Source organism: Podarcis vaucheri (assembly GCF_965113315.1).
Source record: "Podarcis vaucheri genome assembly, chromosome: 1".
In the NCBI taxonomy this organism is placed as follows: domain Eukaryota; kingdom Metazoa; phylum Chordata; class Lepidosauria; order Squamata; family Lacertidae; genus Podarcis; species Podarcis vaucheri.
In genome coordinates this window covers 84,021,577-84,041,819 of record NC_138759.1, presented here as the reverse complement: position 1 = coordinate 84,041,819, position 20,243 = coordinate 84,021,577, and the positions used below count along the sequence as shown (strand labels likewise).

Below are 20,243 nucleotides of genomic sequence, written 5' to 3'. Positions count from 1 at the left end.
GGAAAGGACCCTTACCGTCCAGTGCCGGCATCACCGTCTTGCGGAGTGCAAGAACCAGCCCCAGGGGTGAGCCAAACAGGAAGAAACCAGACACCTTGAACTCCAGCTTCCCAACCGTGCTTGGCCCCTCAAAGGTCTCTATCATAGAGGATGACGAGTTGCTGCTACGTCGAGGGTCTCCTTCTGCCTCCGAGGCAGGCATGCTAGCCTGCAGGCTGGAGATGGCAGGAGAAGACTTCCATCACTGCCAGGAAACAGCCCACAGCTCCTAAGCTCTCTCTCCCCCAACAGAACCACCTTCCCTGTGAAGGGCCTATATGTAGGTTTCTACCAGGCCAGCATTTTTCTGTTGCCTGAAAGATCACATGATCTCGTTGTTTCCTCTCCCCATGTAAAGAAACATAAATGGACTTGTGTCATCCCCTCTTCTCAGACATCACCCACCCCTACCACCCAAAATCAGAGCCACCTTTATTTTCCCTCTTTTTAAAAAAGAAAAAAAGTTGTGAATACGTGGCATTTTTGTGTGTGCACCCATTCAGCTTTAGACAGCTTGTGAATTTCTTTTAGCAGACACAAAGCCAGATATTTCTATATCTGAGAGCCCTCAAATTTCATTAATTTAGACCAGCATTTCACCTTCCTCTCTTTTCAGACAGGGGGGCACACTGCCTCTAATTTATCAGGAAAGGTTTATGAACGTAAGTGCAGTCACACAACTTTAGCATTATTTTAGTATAAAATAATCTTAAGGAGACCCAAGAGGGCAATTGTAGGGCAGAAAAAGTGCATATGATAGGGTTGCATGTGAAGATTAACACCAAGATAGGAAGGAAAGAGTAATCCTTATTAGCATTATTGTCAGCTATATTTGTGCCTTTTCTAATTTTATAAGGCACAAGGATCTACGCTCCAACAACCTTTTTTGTGTGGTTAGTAGCATTTTATGCATTGTATCTTTGCTATTATTGTTTTGGCTGTTTATAATTGTTTAACGATTTGCCGTAAGTGTTGGAAAGGATTTAGCTTTTATTTGTACACTTGGCAGCAGTTTGAGTTTCCCTGAGGGGTGCAGGGTTTTGGATAAAAGGAGATGCTCTGAGGCTGTTCTGGTGGGGTAGAGGAAGCTCCTTATCAGGTCCCAGATGTCAGTAGCCCTATGCTATGAATGGGTGCACATTTGACCGCTCTTTCAACCCCAAGAGGCACTAGTCTAATTGTAACCAATTCTTTTAACCTAATAGGACAGTCTGCTTCGCAGACCAAATTCCCACATTGCCTCACCTGGTCAAGAACTGCTGCTGCTGTTGTGAGGAATCGCCCTCCTGCGTCACGTTGTCACTGGGTTTCTGGATGGAGGGAAGTGCCCCGGGCTCAGGACTGGCGCGGCCCACCCCACACACTTCTGCCCTCTCAAGCAGGGGGTCTCGCACAACAGAAGTCTCTGGAGAAAGCAGCTCAGTATTCTGAAGAAAAAGGAAAATATCAGGAAGTGTGTATCTCTGTTCTACTGAGGAGATCCAAAAGCCTTTGCTATTTGTAAGCGAATGTTAAAAGAGGGAGGGCCTTCTTCTGGTAACAGAACCTACTAGGCCTCGAAGAGGAAATGGGTGGATGCTGGGCTTGACTTGCTATATACCAGGGCAGGAAGTTTTGGGCAAGCAATACTTGCTAGCCAAATCAGAAGAAACCTTCATCCCTCCCATGTCAAATCCCTGTTCCTCCCCATATCTGAGAACCCTCAGAGCTCAAGTAAGGAAAAAAGCTGATTATAAATGCATAAAGGAAGGGGTGTTACCACAGCTCAGTAACTGACCATGCTGCCACGGCGACTGCTCCCACGACTCCCTGACCCACCAGCACGGCTGTGGCAGAGGGCATCGAAGGCCAGGATTCCACCAACACAGTCCCCAATCAGCAGCACCTATAAAGGGGGACGTGAACAGAGTTAGTTTCCCACTGATGAAAGGAACGTCCCCGCAGTCACTGTTTAATCAGAGGAAGCATGAAGCTTAAGCCAGCCTCTTAAACAAGGCCTTGCATTCCCACCCCTTTCCTACAGCTGAGACGTGAATCCAATGGAGACTGCACTGCTTTAACAATTGTGGTTGAAAGCCAAGGAATATTGGGGGCTGCAGTTTTATAAAAGAATGGGGTTATGTGACGGAGAAGTCTCAGAACCTTCAAAAAAACAAATAATTTTTTTAAAATCTGGTATTCCTTCCCCCGCCCCCCAAAAGACCCTAATTCTATTTTTAAAAGATGATAAAGCAAAATAAAACCATAGCACGGAGGGTAAAATGCTTGTTCCAACTGGAGCACAGAGGGTTTACCCTCAAAGTTATTTCAGATTCCAGACCCTCTGACCTGGCCACAGAAGCCTGCGCCATCAGGAGAGTGGATGAAATTGGCATAGGCCTGGTTGGTACGGGAAATGACGGTTGCGACGGCATTCTGGTAGCTGCCTGAGGAGGTGGCCAGGAGAGGCAAAGCGGCCAATGGAATGTGGTCCTGGCTACTGGACAGACTGTCGCCGTCATGACTGTAGGGGCTGAGTCTGGAAAAGGAGACCATGAGAGAAACGATCAAGACACGCTCTCAGACCAAGGGTCTAATCATTCTCACAACACCCAGATCTTGGTACTGAGCCCAGGAGGTGACTCCAGATTACCTTCTGGATTTAAGGGCTAGAACTTAAGGAAGTTGCAGGCAGCCCATTCAGAAAGGGAGGCCCCTTTTCTGACCACAGTTTAAAAAGAGATCTTGGGCCAACGGTTTCTCCTTGATGACCTGCCAGCAAGTGGGGAACTTTGGGGGAAAGCATACATACATATATATATATATATATATATATATATATATTTGCTTTCGTAGATTTTCACGGGTACAGGAATGCAGGTTTTGGTGTCTTCGGGTGTCTTCCCGTGTAAGAGTCGGGGTGTCTGTGCGACGTTTTGACGAGGTATCACTCGTCATCTTCAGGCTGGTGCTTTCGGCTTCTTGTTACTGGAACAGGCTCTGTTCCAGTAACAAGAAGCCGAAAGCACCAGCCTGAAGATGACGAGTGAGACCTCGTCGAAACGTCGCACAGACACCCCGACTCTTACACGGGAAGACACCCGAAGACACCAAAACCTGCATATATATATATATATATATATATATGCACGTACTTTTTAATTATTGTTTTCCACCCTAATATATATACAATGGTGGCCTGTGAAAAAAGGGAACAGAATTACCTCATGAAAATCCTGCTCTAAGATCTCTCGTCAAAGTCTCAATACTTCACCCAAACCACAATCCCTAGGTCGGCACTTATCCACAGTAGCACATTATTCACACTGAACCCTTTGCATGTCGCTAGGCACCATACACTACCACACGCCTCACCCACTTCTCCAAAACACCCACCCACCCCGAATAAAGTGCTTGGCATAGGTCCTCATCCAAGCTGCCTGGAGAAGGCACCAGCACTCTCCTTGAGCTCCTGCACAATCAACTGCCCAAAGCCCTGAGTCAGAAGGGAACAGTCCTGCTCCCACCAAGCGCTCTTGAGCCTGACAGAACACGCTTCCTACTTGGAGACGAGGGCGTAGGCAGCAGCACAGATAGGCGGGCAAGGCACCAGGCGCAGCGCAATGTGCCCCAGTGCCTCAGGGAAGTGTAGGCGGGTGACTGTGTCCAAGGTGGCGCTGAGCGTGTGCACATCGGCCTGTTTGGAGCCCGGCTCTCCCACGCCCTGGTCCAGGATGTTGCCGCTGTGGAGGATCAGGAAAAGCGCATGGATACGGCATGTCCCGGAGTTGCCTTCTGAGCCAGCCTATGGAAAGAGACATGTAGAACTGGGTCTGGTGTCAAGTTGGGGTTCTGGAAAAATGACTTGGGAGGCAACAACAATGGTCCTGTAGCCACAAGCCCTCTCCCAAGTCTTGGCGCCATGGTTCTGAAGGTACCCACGTGGGAAGGCAGTATGAGGAGGAGGGGTTCACTCACCTCTGGTGGGCCAGGTGCCACGACACCATCACTGTCTGGCTTGGCAGCCACAGCATCAACTGCAAAGACAACACTGTTTTAGTTAATGGCACCAGGCAGAGAAGAGAGAAAGCAATGTGAGGCACGAAGGATAGAAATCACAAATGGAACAGGAATGGCCTTCACAGGTAATTTACAACTTGTACTGCTTTCACGGGTGGCGCTGTGGGCTAAAGCCTCAACGCCTAGGACTTGCCGATCGAAAGGTCGGCGGTTCGAATCCCCGCGGCGGGGTGCGCTCCCGCTGCTCGGTCCCAGCGCCTGCCCACCTAGCAGTTCGAAAGCACCCCCAGGGGCAAGTAGATAAATAGGTACCGCTTACCAGCGGGAAGGTAAACGGCGTTCCGTGTGCGGCTCTGGCTCGCCAGAGCAGCGATGTCACGCTGGCCACGTGACCCGGAAGTGTCCCCGGACAGCGCTGGCCCCCGGCCAATAGATGTGAGATGGGCGCACAAACCCCACAGTCTGTCAAGACTGGCCCGTTCGGGCAGGGGTACCTTTACCTTTACCTTTACTGCTTTCACTTACAAGATTGCAGCTATGCACTCATGAGGGGGAATACATAAATAAATGGAGGGGGGAACCCACCGTTCCCCATTTTCCATTTATTCATTGTCCACACATCCAGTGGGTTTTCCTTGCTTACTGGGCTCTGGGAAAGTCACAGGATGGCCCTGCGAAGCTCCCAAAGGCCGGTAAGCCAAGCACTTCACTTATCAAATTTTGGGAAAGTGGTGTGAGGGCTCTAGCAGCAATCCAGAGCCCTTGTGCCTCCTTCCCAAAGCCTGGTAAGCAGTGCTCCACCTTGCAGGGAGGCCAGTTCCTGGGGTCCTGACTTTACACAATTTCATTTTTACAAGTAGACCCCCTAGAACTGAAAACTTGCATAAGCTCTGAGTTACCTGTACTTCAAGGGACAGAATTATACTGCCAGTGCCCCATGATCTTGTAGCAATAAGCAGAGAAGTCTAGAGCTCTGCATGAAAACAATTATGCTTCAATACCACCCTGGTATTATTTTTTCAAATTACGTTTTATTGGTTTGGTTGGTTTGAGGGGGTGTGGGTTGGATGTTTTTGTGTGTGTGGAGGATGTGCTTGTTTTTGCTTGTTCTTTATTTGTTTTCAAGTGTTTGTGTGTGTTCTGTCTGTTGTTTTTTGGGGGAGGGGGTTCTGAAAAGCTCCAGATTTTGCTCTGTGAAATGAATATTCTGTGGTAACTATGGCAGTTTCTTAGATTTTCACATATGACCCCAGCCCCATAGAAGTTGGAGACTCTTGGTGTAGAACATAGGCCATTTTCAGAATCTGAGATGTGGAGTCTGAGATTTCTTAGCATCTCCAGAAGCACTACCAAAGAGCAGCTGGATATTCCTCCATGCACAAATTCACTCACACCATGAGCAGACTCTATTCTGCATAGAACACTTGAACCGCTCTCTTACCAAGAACATCATCTGGCTCAATGGGTCGCTCTAGAGTGTCGAGAAAGTCATTTGAGTTCCACTTGGTGATTTCCTTGGCAAAAACATCATCACTGTCGGAGAAGTCTTCTAGGAAAGGAAAACTCATTGAGAGGCAAGTGCACTGCAGACACAGAACAAACTGCCATGTTTAACAGGACTGCGCCAAAGTTCACGAACAGGAGATCTGCGCCCATCAGGGTAGACCAGAGGTTTTCAATCAGTGTGCCATGACACCCTGGGGTGTCACCCAGGGTGTCACCCAGGGATGCAGCAGGAAACACTGCCCTCTGTTCCTTTTTCCTTCCCTCTCTCCGCTGAGGCCCTCTCACGTCTCTGCCTCCCAAAGGCTTGCGTGGCTGTTTGTTACAGCAGCCCTGGCTACAAGCTCCCCAAGCAAATGGTGCTTCTGGGGCTGGCCAAGGGGCGCTTCCCAGGCCCCTGTGGGGCAGTGTGAGAAGGCACCTCTCTTTGGGGCAGGGGGGGGCAGCTCAGAGACCAGTGGCAGAGGAATCCCAATGAGAGGGGAGAGGAGAGGAGGCTGAGTGAAGACTCCGCAAGGGAGGGTGTTTGAAAAAGGGTTAGAGGCTGCCAGCTCTGCAGGCAAAGGATGACATAACTGGGCTCCTGAGCCCCATAGCGGTGCTGCAGAAAGAAGGTAGTTGGTCAAGGGAACCGTGGACTCAAAAAGGTTGAAAATCTCTGGTGTAAATACTGAGCAAGATGGGCCAATGCTGTGTCTCAGTGTAAGGGAGCTCCCTATGTTTCCTATGAACTTGGAGCATTACGCATGCAAAACATGCACTTTTCCTATGAACAAAAAGGTCTGCCTTTGCATGCGTGTGCATTCTTCTGTACAGGGAGTAAAAAAACCCAGAGATGCTGATCTTCCCCAATCCACACAAATCGGATGAATCTGGGGAGATGGTTGAAAGATAAAACTAAACAAACACAACTCCAAGCCCACAGATGGCTGGTTCACACAGGTCCCTGTAAACCAGCCTCCACATGCTTCCAGTGGCAACTGTCAGAACCAACAGCAACAGGCACCCATAGCTCTCAGCCCTATCAAAAACAGATGCATGCACAGAACCCTTCTGTACCCAGCACTGCATACCATGAGCATCAAAGAATTCCTCTTCAGAGCTGTTTTCAGAATCCCGTGCAATATTTTGCATCCGCCACTCTGATAAGCTGTGAGGAGATACTCCAGCTGTAGGGGCATCAAGCATAGAGTTTATGGCCAAGAGGTAAAAAAAACCAAAAACTATCCTCATATCTAAAGCAAGCTTAACTTGCTCCCAATGCTGACATTAAAAAATAACCCCAAAGTTTTCCCCATGCAAGCAACAGTTAGCTTCTTATCCTAGGGTATATACAGGAGATTATGTATGTGGAACAATGGGGGCAATTTCACCCTTACTGCAGCTCCGACACTCAGCATCGGTTGCTTACTACTGTATGACTAAGAAGAGGAAGTTTCACAATAGGAAGTCTGCCCTCTCTGTTATCCTAATTTTAAAAAGCAGCAGCAGCTACTGTTCATCTAGTACAAGAGAACGAGCCATGAAATTGATTAAGCTTAATTACAAACAACGGCAGGTAAAATTTATTTCAGAAGGGAACCGTTACACTTTTTTCCTTTTAAAATGTACAAGTGTGCATATGGAGATATGTCTCCCCATACTTTTAGGGTGTGAACACACACACACACAAAATATTGGGGTGTATGAGGGAGAGGAGAGGGAAAAAGTGTGTCACTAAAATGGACACTCTCCACTATGCCCATCCAAAAGCCTACCTCCAGCAGCAGTATAACTCTCTTACACCCAAAAGAAGGGGCAGGAGGGGAAACCCTCTATATCCTCCTCACACCTTCCCGCTACACTGCCATTTGCTCCCTCTATTTGCTGGAAATGACTGCTCACCAGCATGCTGAGAAGAATACGATGACCGAGAAGACGACGACCACTGCTTGGCAAATGGATCATCTGGAGAGGAATCCGGAGCCCTTAGGTTGTCGACTCGGTCCTGCTTCTCGCAGCCACCCAGCTCAGCCGGGCTCTCAGGACTGGGCACTGCAGGCCCTGTGTCGGGCTCGATGCACTTGGCCATTTTCTGAGCCAGCATGAGTGCCGTCTCTTCCTCCAGCCTCCGGATGTCGTCCATGGTGAGATCTATCCATTCATCCTGCCAGCACCAGGCCTGGCGGTGGGCCCGGAGCATCACCTTCCGCAGACCTACAGGGTATGCCACAAACCATGGGGCCACTTGCTCTTCTCCCCCCAGGAACCATTAGCTTTCTTTATCATCAGGCCTAGCTCCAGCTCCCAGTGCATTATGAGACAATACAAGCATTAGATATTATACCTTTAAATGTTTCCATCGCCCATTTCCCTCAAAGCTAAGGAAAGCATTAAGGTCCAGTTCAGATTAACAAGATAAACCAAATTTAGAGAATTGGGAGGCCATTGGATTAAATGCCCTATCCCTGCTTGTGTGTGGATCCCACTCACACATTCAGCTTTGCTGCTTGAAGCCAAACAGGAAGTGCCGGCCTGACCTAATGCTGCCAAAGCATCCCTTTCCTAGGTTGCATGTTGCTGGCGAGATTGATGAGATCTTGCCAGAAATCAGCACCAATGCTGGCACCACTTTTCCAGGGGTGCATGGGAACCACTCCACCAGGGGTTTCTGGTGCCCAAGGTGGCTGCTTCACTCAACCTCATGGGCAGACCAGCGCTGCACGCACCTAACCTTCTCTATCTCATCTTGCCATTATATTTCAGCCATCATCAACCCTGGTTAAAACTGTGACTAGGAATGAATCTGCTCTCCTTTTGAAAGGCTGGTTTTAAAACCAAACCCCAAAGCACAGAAAGTTAAGTGCCAAGTTAGATCCATTCAATCTGCAACTGTGAATTTATTTTTTAAGTAAATTGGGGGGGGGGGGGTCCTCCAGATCAGAACTCTGGCATGGAGACTAGGTGGGGCTATAACCCTTTGTCCCTGCCTAAAGCCGCAATCTGAATTGGGGGTGGGGGTGGGGTTCTAGGCCAGCAATTTGCATTTGGGGGGGGAATTTCCCATACCAATGTAAATAGCAGGCATGGGTGCCCCACTCTGGACTGTAACAAGGGTCAAAGGTATACCCCTGCCGCTGTCACCACCCCACCGCGAACGAGGGCTCCATTCTGGATTGGGCTTCCTGCACTTGCAACTCACGTTTTAAAAACCATTTATGCAATTGTTAACTGTGTGAATGATATCTCAACTTGCCTCAGCCTTCGCTAGTAAAATGCAGGAGAGGGAAGCAAGAAGGCATGCATAACCCTCACAGCCCAATCCCAATTCTGAGTTCAGTAGTGAGTTTGAAAAAGGAATAAGCCTAAGCCAAAATCCAATACCCACACTGTTTTTGCAGGAAATATCTATGGGTAAAAGCAGGCAGGAATCCTGTCTGTCATACTGGAAGAAACTCTTATCTGACAATGCCATGCCTTCCTTTTCACCACCCTATCACCTCACCCAACATTTCCCTGGAGGCAATTAATAAACAATGCAAAAGCAAATTAAGCATACTGCTTCTGGCAAGGAACCATCTGGTCGGATGGTTCATAAAGGAACCATCACTCAGAGAAGCTTATATTTTGGTGCTTCATCAAGTCATGAAGGATCTATTGTCATATGTGAATGATCAGTCTATTTCTTTAATAAATAAAACCTTGACATCTTAGCTAAACGCCTGCAGCAGGCTGCTTCTACTTTCAGTTCCCCCTGAAGAAACAGGCAATCCGTAATGCCAAGGCACAGACAACACAAAGCTGCTAAAAGATCTGATAACCCTTTGCTGAGATAATAAAAAAGAAGCAATTTTGTCGATAGATACAGAGAATAATAATAATAATAATAATAATAATAATAATAATAATAATATATTATTTGTACCCCGCCCATCTGGCTGGGTTTCCCCAGCCACTGTGGGCGGCTTTCATAGAAACCAAAAATACACTAAAATATCACACATTAAAAACTTCCCTAAACAGGGCTGCCGTCAGATGTCTTCTAAATGTCAGGTAGTTGTTTATCTCTTTGACATCTGCTGGGAGGGCGTTCCACAGGGCGGGCGCCACTACCGAGAAGGCCCTCTGCCTGGCTCCCTGTAGCTTTGCTTCTCGCAATGAGGGAACTGCCAGAAGGCCCTCGGCGCTGGACCTCAGTGTCCGGGCAGAATGATGGGGGTGGAGACGCTCCTTCAGGTATACTGGGCCGAGGCTGTTTAGGGCTTTAAAGGTCAACACCAGCACTTTGAATTGTGCTCGGAAACGTACTGGGAGCCAATGTAGATCTTTCAAGACCAGTGTTATGTGGTCTTGGCGGCCGCCCCCAGTCACCAGTCTAGCTGTCGCATTCTGGATTAGTTGTAGTTTCCTAGTCACCTTCAAAGGTAGCCCCACGTAGAGCGCATTGCAGTAGTCCAAGCGGGAGATAACTACAGCATGCACCACTCTGGCGAGACAGTCCGCGGGCAGGTAGGGTCTCAGCCTGCGTACCAGGTGGAGTTGGTAGACAGCTGCCCTGGATACAGAACTGACCTGCGCCTCCATGGACAGCTGTGAGTCCAAAATGACTCCCAGGCTGCACACCTGGTCCTTCAGGGGCACAGTTACCCTATTCAGGACCAGGGAGTCCTCCACACCAGCCCGCCCCCTGTCCCCCAAAAACAGTACTTCTGTCTTGTCAGGATTCAACTTCAATCCATTAGCCGCCATCCATCCTCCAAAGGCATTCCACCAAATCAATTGGAAATCCATACAAGCCATCCTGTCAGCCTTTGGACTCCCCACCCTCCAAAAAGAATTACTGCATAGATAGAAACTCTTTATACCACACCTAACACCTGTGTCATCACAAATGGCATCTGTTCACAACCGTTTTTGCTGCAAAGGGTTACTCAACTGGGATGGTCATTTACACCTTTTTAAAAATTTATTCCTGGAACCATTGGCCATTTGAAATTTTGATGAGACCAAGGGCTTAAATTTGGGGGCCGGTATGGGAGGAATTCAAGTTGGGATTACATGCAAATAGTGCACTGGTTTTTGTTTCAGATCTGACAAAAGCAATTCTTGCTTCAACAGGCTCCATTCAAGAATTCAGCTACATCATCAGGCTATTCTGTTAAGTGGAGCAAATCAGATCTTGTGCCTTTGGGTTTGCACTCCCGTGTGGAGTCCCCCCCACCCCCGACATGACAATTGAATTGCTGTTTCCCTTACGTACTTGGAAACACTGGTATCAAAAAGTATTCTGACAATATAGTACAGTTGAATTTGGGCAGGCTTTCATGGAATATCAAAGAAGACTTAGACCCAATTCACACACATATGCACTAAGTTTGTGCGACAAAGTTAAGTGTTGTAAAACTGATATTCCACGTAGATTGGAGCTAAACCATGATTTTTCCTTTAGGGAATTACTAGGGGGAAAGTTTCAATTTTTCCCAACTTTATCACTGAGCAGAAACTCATACCAGAGGTGCTGGAGATTTGGGACAGAAATTGGATTCCTTATCCACAGGCTGCAAACCTACCCAGTTATAAGCCCTTTGGGAGTGAAATCTTGGCAATTGATAATGTAGTCCTGGAAATCTCACTACATTTCAAAGATATGCATCTCAAAGACTCACACATTCATTGTGGCACAAGGTTTAGTGGACTAGAGTCCAGTTCCTCATATGCATGAAAGGGTGCAGCACTGACACAGTAAATTTGTTAGTCTTTAAGATGCCACATGGCTCTGTTGTTTTTGCTGCAAGAGGCTAACCCAACTACTCCACAGGAATAACATCCAAACATCTTAGAATTTATTATTATGCCATGGACTATGGATCATGCATACATTAGGGTCAGCCAAGCACATGGTGCTTTAACATGGGAAAAAGTTGCTGCTTTTCACATAACAATGGATTAACACTCCCTTGCCCTCCTATGAACCGGCAAGTTATCAACACCAAATGCAAAGAAGATAAATACAAGAACATTTAGTCAGCTTTTCTTGAGACTTATGCATTGCAGCCAGCGGTTCTTTACTATTTATCATTCCCATTTGTATGGTCAAGCACTTTAACCCATCTATCTTCCTCGTGTCCCCTTTCCCTATTTTAATTTTCCCCTTTTAGTTTTTGTTTGAGTTTTAATTGTATTTGTACTGTTTGAAAATTGTAATGAAAAAAGTTTCATTTAAGTTCAAGTGAGATAAAACTTCTGGCAATCCAGCTTCACATTTAGAGTGAACAAAATTTCTCACAGATAACTATTTCAATCTGAAGTCTCTGTCTCGGAAATTCAGAGCTCTACGCTCCAAACCAAGAAGTGAAAAATCTATACGCAGTCCATGGAGACAGTTTGCCTCCCTCATAATTCTTTGCACCACTAACAACATTGTAGCATGCAGGGACCAAGCTAAGCAAGCAAGCAGTGGGGTGTTTGCTGGTGCAGGGTTAGGCACCACTTCAAAGCTGGAAGTTGCTGGTGCAAGATTAAACACAAATTCAAATTCAGGACACACCAGGAACTAATTCGCACAGTGTTTCTAAAAAAGGACAGATTCTAACTCTGCTTAATTTGTTACGCAGTTTTCCTTTATGAGCCTATCACACAGTTTTGATGAGATTTCCTATAGCATATCCCATAGCGTGACCTAAGCAAGGGTCCCACAAACTGTGTCTGAGCTTAATAGCCAATTACTATTTTATGGCACCTCTGTCCTGCCACCTTTCCTGGAGACTTTTGCACTTTGAGCCCTACTTTAATTGTGCTCTTGGCACCAGTCCCTCTTTTGTCAGCATGGCGCTCTCTCTCTCCAAGTAACCGGTACTCTTGCTGCCTCTCTCACAATGTCCTTCTTCAACTACCTGCCTGCTTTCTCCCAGGACATGAGCAGCTCACTGGGATACCACCTCCAATTTGTTGAGGGGTGGGGCTGCACAACACTTGGAGAACAGCAGCATCAGGAAGTGCATCCCACACACCAAAGAGTGAACAAATCAGATCCCTCGCTTGGCACTTGGTTCAGCCAGATCTTGAGGCTAACTCCAGAGCTTTGGCAGAGGCAGACTGGCCAGTACTTGTGGCAGTGATGTGAAGAAAGGCAGCCCATCTCAACGGAGACCACAGGCATTGCAGTTATGGTTCCCACTTGTTTAGAACAGGCTTCCTCAACCTCGGCCCTCCAGATGTTTTGAGACTACAGTTCCCAGCATCCCTGAGCACTGGTCCTGCTAGCTAGGAATCATGGGAGTTGTAGGCCAAAAACATCTGGAGGACCGAGGTTGAGGAAGCCTGGTTTAGAAGGTGTGGGCCACAAATAAACACTTGCATTATCCCTTGCAACTAGTAGAGGAATATGGAGAGGATGCTGCCTTTGAAAAGAACAGGCAATCCAATCATTCCTTTTCACATCAGATAAACAAAATTACGCTGAATATTGAAACATCCCAAATTGCTCCTTCATTGCAAGTTTTCCAAGAGACGCTTGGAATTGCTGCTGGATCTTTGGGCAGTTATTAAACCTAATTTCACACCAAAACAGTGTGAACAGAAGGGACAGTTCAACTGAGAAGTACTGACTGAATACTGCCAGTGTGAGGAAATGGTACCAATGGTCAGGGATGATGGGAGTTCAGCAACCTCAAGAGGTCCACAGGTTCCCCACTGCTGCCCTAGCCCAACCCACTCATTTGAAAAAGTCTGCAGCAGACGGAAACGTGGGGAGCATCCTCATAAGCTTACCTACATCATGGATGAACTGCTCAATCTTGGACTGCATGCCCCAGTAGCGAAACTCCACCTTGCAAAGCTTGTAGGCGCACATGAGTGGTCCCGCGGCTGCATTCTCCAGCCAGTCATCTCCCAGAGGCCCACGTCCTGTTTTGGCTGAGTGGTAAAGCCGTGGGTCTTCCTCCGCCTTGTATTCGCCGGGTGAGATGGGGTCCCGCACAATGTCAATTGTGTCTGTGGGTAAGCAGAGTGGGGGGGGGGTGAGTGAGCTGGAAGCAAGCCCCTGGCCTCCGTCAGAAAGTAAGACAGCTTTCCTTCCGATGTGGAGCCTGCCCTTCCCTCCCAAGTCCCAGAGTCTGCTCAGACCCCTAGCAAAGACATTTCTTTGCCTCTTCCTCCTGTACACGAGTCCCGTTTTCCCCCCTCCGGTCCTGAATTCTTAACATGTGTGCACATAGAATCATAGAGTTGGAATAGACCACAAGGGCCATCGAGTCCAACCCCCTGCCAAGCAGGAAACATGAATGGGGTGTGTGAGTGTGAGAGCCAGTGATAACGGGGTGTGCACTTGTGTATGCATTTAGCCCTGTCTTCTGCTTGTACGTGCTGACCACCTTCCCCCAAGCGAACCTGGTGGGGCGAGGCAGCGGAGGTTCCCCACCCACGCCCTACAGGAAAGACACACTACATGTGATGACCTAAACCTGAACCAGAATCGCCTCACCACAAAACATCACCAGAGATCCCTCACTAGCCTCACCCACCTAACCTGCCCCAGGTACTCCGCATGGCAGCACCAACATGTCCCGCAACATCCTCCGTAACACAAAAAGGGGAGGGGACGCCCCGTCTTTGAACACTCACCCAGAATCCTTTGCCTGCGCTCCACAGCACTCAGGTCGAAGACATTGTTCTGTTTCCCGGCGTCTGGTCGGTAATAGGTCTCAATCTCAATAGAAAACTTCTCCACAAAGGGGCAGGTGTATCTGCAGGGGGAAGGCAGTGAAACTGGCAGCCTTGCCCCCACCTGCCTTGAGTTCTCAGGCCCCAGCCTCTGGTCAGGATACAGCCCCCTCAGCTTTCCCCCTCCCCTGCCAAGGTTCGCCCCCATTTTACCTGGTGCGCGTGTAGGGATAGGCATTCCAGGATTCTTCCTCCACCTGCAGAGCTGCCTTGGGTAGGAGGGCACGGAACCAGCTAGGGATGTGAGAGCCCACATGGTAGATCTTGTGTGTATACTGACCGCTGCCGCCTGGGCCATCGCTGTAGGGCCGGTTGGACAGGATCTCCACCCCACTGCCCTCGCCGCTCGACTCCTCACGGCTCTTCTTCTAGGGAGCACGAGAGCCAGCTCTGCTCAGCCTGTGCCCCACAATGTCCCTCACCCTGCAACCCCCCTCTCACATCCCTCAGTCCTGCTCAGCTTCTGACCCCCACCCACGCAGCCCTGTTGATCCCAGGGCTTGAGCCACACCCATCTGGCGCAGGCACCCACCAGCTCATTCAACACCGAGGTTACCTGAATCATGTAGAGCTGAGCCACTTGGTACTCTGTCAGGCTCATGGGCAGCAGAATGTGATATTCCTTGATCAACATTTTGGCAGTCAGGCCCTGTGAGTCGAAGCAGAGCAGGGAATAAGTACACGCAGCCAGGACAGAGATGGGAGAGCTATGTGAGTGGCCACTGTGCACTTAGGGATCTATTTATGGTCCCAGGTTCAATTCCCAGCAGCTCCAGGTAGGGCTCGGAGAGAGGCCTTCCTGAAACCCTAGAGAGCTGCTGCCAGTCAGTGTTGACAATACTGAACTAGATGGAGCAATGGTCTGATGATCTGACTCAAGGTATGGCAGCTTCCTATAGAGGAGGTGTGGTTCAACTGGGAAGGTGAGGTTAAGGCAGCTGAAGGAAACTGAGATGTGAACAATAGTGCCTCCCAGAACATCTACCACAGGGATCTCATTTCCTTTGAGGGGACATTTTGTCCCATGCACTGTGTCAATGTTTTTGCTTTTTCACCTATCTGAATAATTTTATGAACCCCACACAAGAGCTTTGTTTTGCTTCAGTTCAGCCTGTGAGGAAACAGGCATGTGTTGAGATGAATTACTACCTACCTATGAGGGTGACAAGGATTCTCTGACAAAAGGTGGCAGCGCTTAACTATGTTCTCGCTTCCTCAGAAGGAGAGAAGCCTGAAAGAAATCCCCATTTGACCTTATTCCAAACTACAACCCACTGGGTAGGTTTCCATAGTAACTGTAGGCCAATGAGAGGCTAGGGAGTTTCAACACACTGGAAAGGAAATGCAGTGGGGAGCCAGAGAGAAGTGCCACCATTTTGACGCTCCACTCCTTGCTGGATGCTGGAGTCCTTTAACCCCAGGGTGAGCAGAGAGCATATCAGCAGCACTTGCCAGTTCTCTGGTTGACTGGCAAAGGTTTCTGACTCACAGTTGTCTAATAATAGCAAGAAGTAAAAAGTCCCTCATCTCACCCTTACATTAGGTTCTTGGATACTAATATTAATATTAATAATAATAAATTTATGTGCTGCCCACCTGACTGGGTTGCCCCAGCCACTCTGGGCAGATTCCAACAAATGACAAAAGCACAGTAAAGCATCAAACATTAAAAACCTCCCTATACAGGGCCTCCTTCAGATGTCTTCTAAAAGTCAGGTAGTTGTTTATGTGGGGACCGAGGGGTGGAATTTTGTGTGAAAGGACTTCTGTGCTAGGTTTTGGTACTGATTGCTAATTCCTATGCTGAGCATGCGTTCAGACAAAGCACCCTATTCCTCCATCCTTAGCATATGTCCACCTGGCTGAGCCACTAGTTGTACCTGGCACTGGTTGGTGGATCTTGGGGTTCTAGTAAAAAACACAGCAGATCCCATAGGTTTGAAGTCCACCTAGCTTGCTCTACCCTGCCTATGCAACAGGCAGATCCAACACACTCTCCACTCCTCCCACCTATGCATCCCCACACTGCCCTTACACTTACGTTTACCTCTGTTACTACATCAGCAAACTTCAAACTGCTTGTTTCTCTAAGGCTGGGGTCTTCTGCCTTCCCACACAGTATGGAGATGCTCAAGTCATAAATGTACCTTGTAAACATGTTCATTATGGAGCAAATCTTAGAATCATAGAATTGTAGAGCTGCCCAAAGTGGAGCTCAAAACCATGACCTGAGATTAAAAGTCTCATGCTCTACTGACTGAACTATCCCAGTGGTGTTAAAACATGTATAGGATTGCCCTACAAATCCACACCTTGCACTTCAAGTTCTTGCTTTGTGGCACGTTGTAAACCACCTAGGCAAAGACTTAGAATTGCCATATTTTTGTCTCCTCCTATGCCTTTTACAACCACACGGCAGGCAGAAATAAAACAGGTGTAGCTGGCCCTGCACCTGGCGCCCGGGAAATGTGGCCTGCCGCCACCACCACTGGCTCCCAACCGCAGGCAGAGTGGCGGAGGAGGTAGGAAAGCAGGGGGAGGGGAGGGGGAGAGATGCCTCCCTCCACCGCATGCACGAGTGTGTGCACACAGTCTGCCCACCACAAGGTCTGAGGGGAGGTGAACCGGCCCCCTCTTTAAAAAGTTTGCTGACCCCTGTTCTAATCACATCCCTCCCCCTCCAAAGAATCCCAGGCACTATAGTTTACCTCTCACAGAGCTACAATTCTCAGCACCCTTAACAAACTAAGTTCCCAGGATTCTTGGCAGGGTTGTGTGTGCAGCCTGAATCTCTGCCTAGCATGAAACCTTTAAAGGCACAGGAGTCCTGCCAAGAAAAAAAGTCTGCAACTTTAATAGTGGACAGTTCTCCTGTATGTTCCCTGCCATGCCCACACATCCTCCTGCTCTGCCTCTTGGCCCTTGCACTTTGCACCAACACTCAGCTTTCCTTAAGAATACTTAAACATTCATGTAGCACATTTAAAGCATTTCAAAATATAACATAAATTATCTCAGTAATCTAAGCAACAGCCCTGCAAGGCTGTCCAGTGTTATAATCCCCATGCATATGAAGAGTTGAGGCTGCAGGAAGAGGTGTTTGACTCACATCCACACTTTATCTGCTACACTACATCAGTCCTCACAAATCCTTGCACTCCAGATCCTGAAAGCAGTGCTGTGAGTTGTCAGAAGACTGCCCACCATCGTATTCAAAATAACGCAGCATGGGCAGTAAGCACTAGTCAGCAACTTGTACCATTGCCAGAGATGTCTGTATGGGAAAAGGTGGGCTGAGCATAACACATGGAGGCAGCTCAAAGGCATCCCTGCTGTGTTGCTCGCTCCAAGGGGAGGTGACATCCTACCCCAGGCTCCTTCACTACCCAATAATCATTTGTAAGCCCTACTTCTTCCAAGGCTCAGTATTTAAGATTCTGAGCTTGAAAACAAAACCCTTCCACTGAAGCACCACCAGAGAAACTTCTTCATGTGCATTTCACACAATATTCTCATCTCCAGTTATGATCACCTGAGACCTCGGAGATATTATTATTGTTTTGGGGAAAAATGGGGTGGAACCATGCCTGAGTCAAAAGATTAAAGAGTGAACACAGTGTCCTATTCATGTTTCATATGAAGTTGGTTTGTTCCCACGAATTGTACCAGCATGCCTCTTAACAGAATTTCATATTCCCTTATAAAGTCATGTCCAGCAATAACTTCATGCCCAAGCACTCTCATGTCTCAGATGCAAGCTATCCCCTTGGCCAGCTACGCATTTAGTATGCATCTTGTTTTCTTCTGCAAATCTCCCAGCCTCAGCAGTTCCAGCCTACACATGCACATATGCGCACACACTTGTTGGGAACATGCTCTCTTTTTATCCAGACCAAGTAACTGTCAGCATTTAAATGGTGAGTAGAAAGATGCTAGATAACAGGATGGAATATGTTTAAGGTTCAATCCTAGGTACACTTGGAGTGCCATCTTCACCCTGTCCGCTCAATCCCGAGCAGTATACACCCAGGTAAATGGAGTTAGGGGTTAGGACTGCAACATTACTTATGCATTGGGATTCAGCTGCAGAACAGCAGAGTTTTATTAAGCACACTTGCTGGGGGAAAGTCTACACTAGCATCCATCTGACATACTTCTGAGTAAACATATGCAGGATTTTATTGCAGGGTCTCCAGTAGTTTAGCCCTAAACTCAGGACGCTATGAATTTTTGTTTGCCTCTTGGCGTATTGAGCTCCGAATTGATGTTTTTTCTCCTCATGAAGGAGAACGGAAGCAAAGCTGCCACAAAGCACACTCGCCTCAAGAAACACTGAGCTCACTCCCACCTAACAGCCGGGGTTTCAATATGCTTGCCCTGACCAAAAAAATAAAGTGTTGCTATCCCTTTCCCGCGACACCTTCTGTAATCCTAGTTAGAAGGTGTTGTTTACCCAACCGCTTGCGAAGCCTTCAGCTCCTGCGTTCATTTTACGACATACAAGGCACAGGAGCCCGGCTGGGGGGGGGGGGCACATGATGGCAACCTGACAGAGCAACTCAAGAGGCAGCAGTTTAAGCGCATCCCCGCCCAGCAGCCAAGATTCCGTTAAGCCTAGGCTTCGTGTGGCGAAACTCCAGCCAACATTTGAACCAAGGCTCGAGGCAAGCCTCAGCAAAGCCCACAAACTCACAGGGAGAGCCAGAGAATGTACGTCGTTCAGCGCCCCATCCCTTCACGCAGGGCAGAGATCCTCCCAGACGCGGGAGAACGGAGCCACCTAAGCCCCCCAGAGCGGTCGGCACTGAGTTCCAATCCTACCCTACAGCGGTTTCCAGAAGTGGGGAAGACGCGCTGGGCCACATGGTTTCACTTTCAGGGGCCCAGGAGGCAACGCGCCCACTTCTCCCTGCGGGGCCCCCGTAGCGCCTTCTGCAGCTCCCCGCGCTCCTTCTGCACCCCAAGCATGCAGCACACGCCTCTTCCCGGGCTCCCAGTCCCGCTCCCTCGCCTCCCTGCCCTGCGCGGACCCACACGGCCGCCACCCGCTCCCGGGCCCAGACCTGTGGCTCGCTGGAGGGCTGCCGGCGGCGGGGTGAGCAGCGGTATGCTGCCTGCGACGGGGCTCGGGGGGCGAAGGAGCCGGGAGCGCCGGCCTCACAGAGTCTGCCCCCCCGCTCCCATCCTCGCGCTGCCCCGCGCTACTCGCGCGCGGCCGAGCATCGGCTCCCGCGGCGGGATCATGGTATGGGGCTGGGCGGGCGATGGGGGGGGGGCACGGGAGCCAGGCGGGGGTCTCGTCCGGGCAGGGATAGGCGAAGCTAGCCGGGCCGTCCGCGTCGCCGCAGCAGAGAAGCGCGCCCGCTCAGCCGCAGTCTCGCCGTCCTTGCTTGGGGAGGGGGGGGAGGAGAGAGCGTGACTGGGAGGGGATCGGGCAGGGGAAGGAAACGCGGCTCGTGTGAAGGAGTGCAGAGGTGGTGGGGGCAGCAGCGGGAGGAGGCAGGCTCCGTGCAAGGCGGCGGAGAAGCGCGGGGAGGAGGGAGGCAGTTGCAGTGTGGCGCCTCGAGGGCGGGGATCTTTCCAGGTAGAGGGGCCGGGGCCGGCGGCGGTAGAGTCACGTTTATTATGCGCAGAGCTTGGGATGCAAGCACACACCGCGCAGCCGAGGAGGTGTCGCGAAGCAGCAATGCAATCCAGCAGCGCGCAGGCGGGGGCCGCGGGAGGATGCCTAAGCCCCGGGGTTCCCTCCAGGCTTTGGATTCGAGACTCGTAGGAGCGAGCGAGGCCGCTTGCCAACCCAGTCCTTTTTTAGCACAGGCGGAGGTTTCCATAGAAACTGCGCCCCGTAGCTCGGAAGGCGGGGCGGGGGGGGAACTCGGCGCGCGCGTTCTTCTCTCCCACTCCTCCTCCTGTGACATCACAGCTCATTACCCGGGAAACGCCAGTGACGTCAAGATGCTGGTGACGTCAATAACCCAAAGGAACGGGCAGCTGTGGAGCGG

The 20,243-nt window shown here is 49.4% G+C and overlaps 1 protein-coding gene across 4 annotated transcripts in view; it reads right to left on the bottom strand.

Annotated features, from left to right (window-relative positions):
• The window catches only part of PITPNM1 (phosphatidylinositol transfer protein membrane associated 1), a 32,916-nt gene extending 12,889 nt beyond the window's left edge, over positions 1-20,027 (bottom strand). Inside the window, exons 1-14 of one of the 4 annotated variants that reach the window (XM_082220780.1) lie at positions 19,897-20,027; positions 14,798-14,890; positions 14,395-14,609; positions 14,143-14,264; positions 13,291-13,512; positions 7,426-7,737; positions 6,615-6,710; positions 5,480-5,587; positions 3,997-4,055; positions 3,582-3,823; positions 2,368-2,557; positions 1,817-1,924; positions 1,285-1,466; positions 16-215 (exon numbers count right to left, since the gene is read on the bottom strand). In XM_082220780.1, coding sequence (XP_082076906.1) covers positions 16-215; positions 1,285-1,466; positions 1,817-1,924; positions 2,368-2,557; positions 3,582-3,823; positions 3,997-4,055; positions 5,480-5,587; positions 6,615-6,710; positions 7,426-7,737; positions 13,291-13,512; positions 14,143-14,264; positions 14,395-14,609; positions 14,798-14,875 — 2,134 coding nt within the window. In that variant the 5' untranslated portion in view covers positions 14,876-14,890; positions 19,897-20,027. Of the gene's footprint in view, positions 1-15; positions 216-1,284; positions 1,467-1,816; positions 1,925-2,367; positions 2,558-3,581; positions 3,824-3,996; positions 4,056-5,479; positions 5,588-6,614; positions 6,711-7,425; positions 7,738-13,290; positions 13,513-14,142; positions 14,265-14,394; positions 14,610-14,797; positions 14,891-18,694; positions 18,826-19,304; positions 19,857-19,896 lie in introns of those variants that run through there. The other 3 variants (XM_082220779.1, XM_082220778.1, XM_082220777.1) reach the window with 3 other exon arrangements.
• Positions 20,028-20,243: the final 216 nt, after the last annotated feature.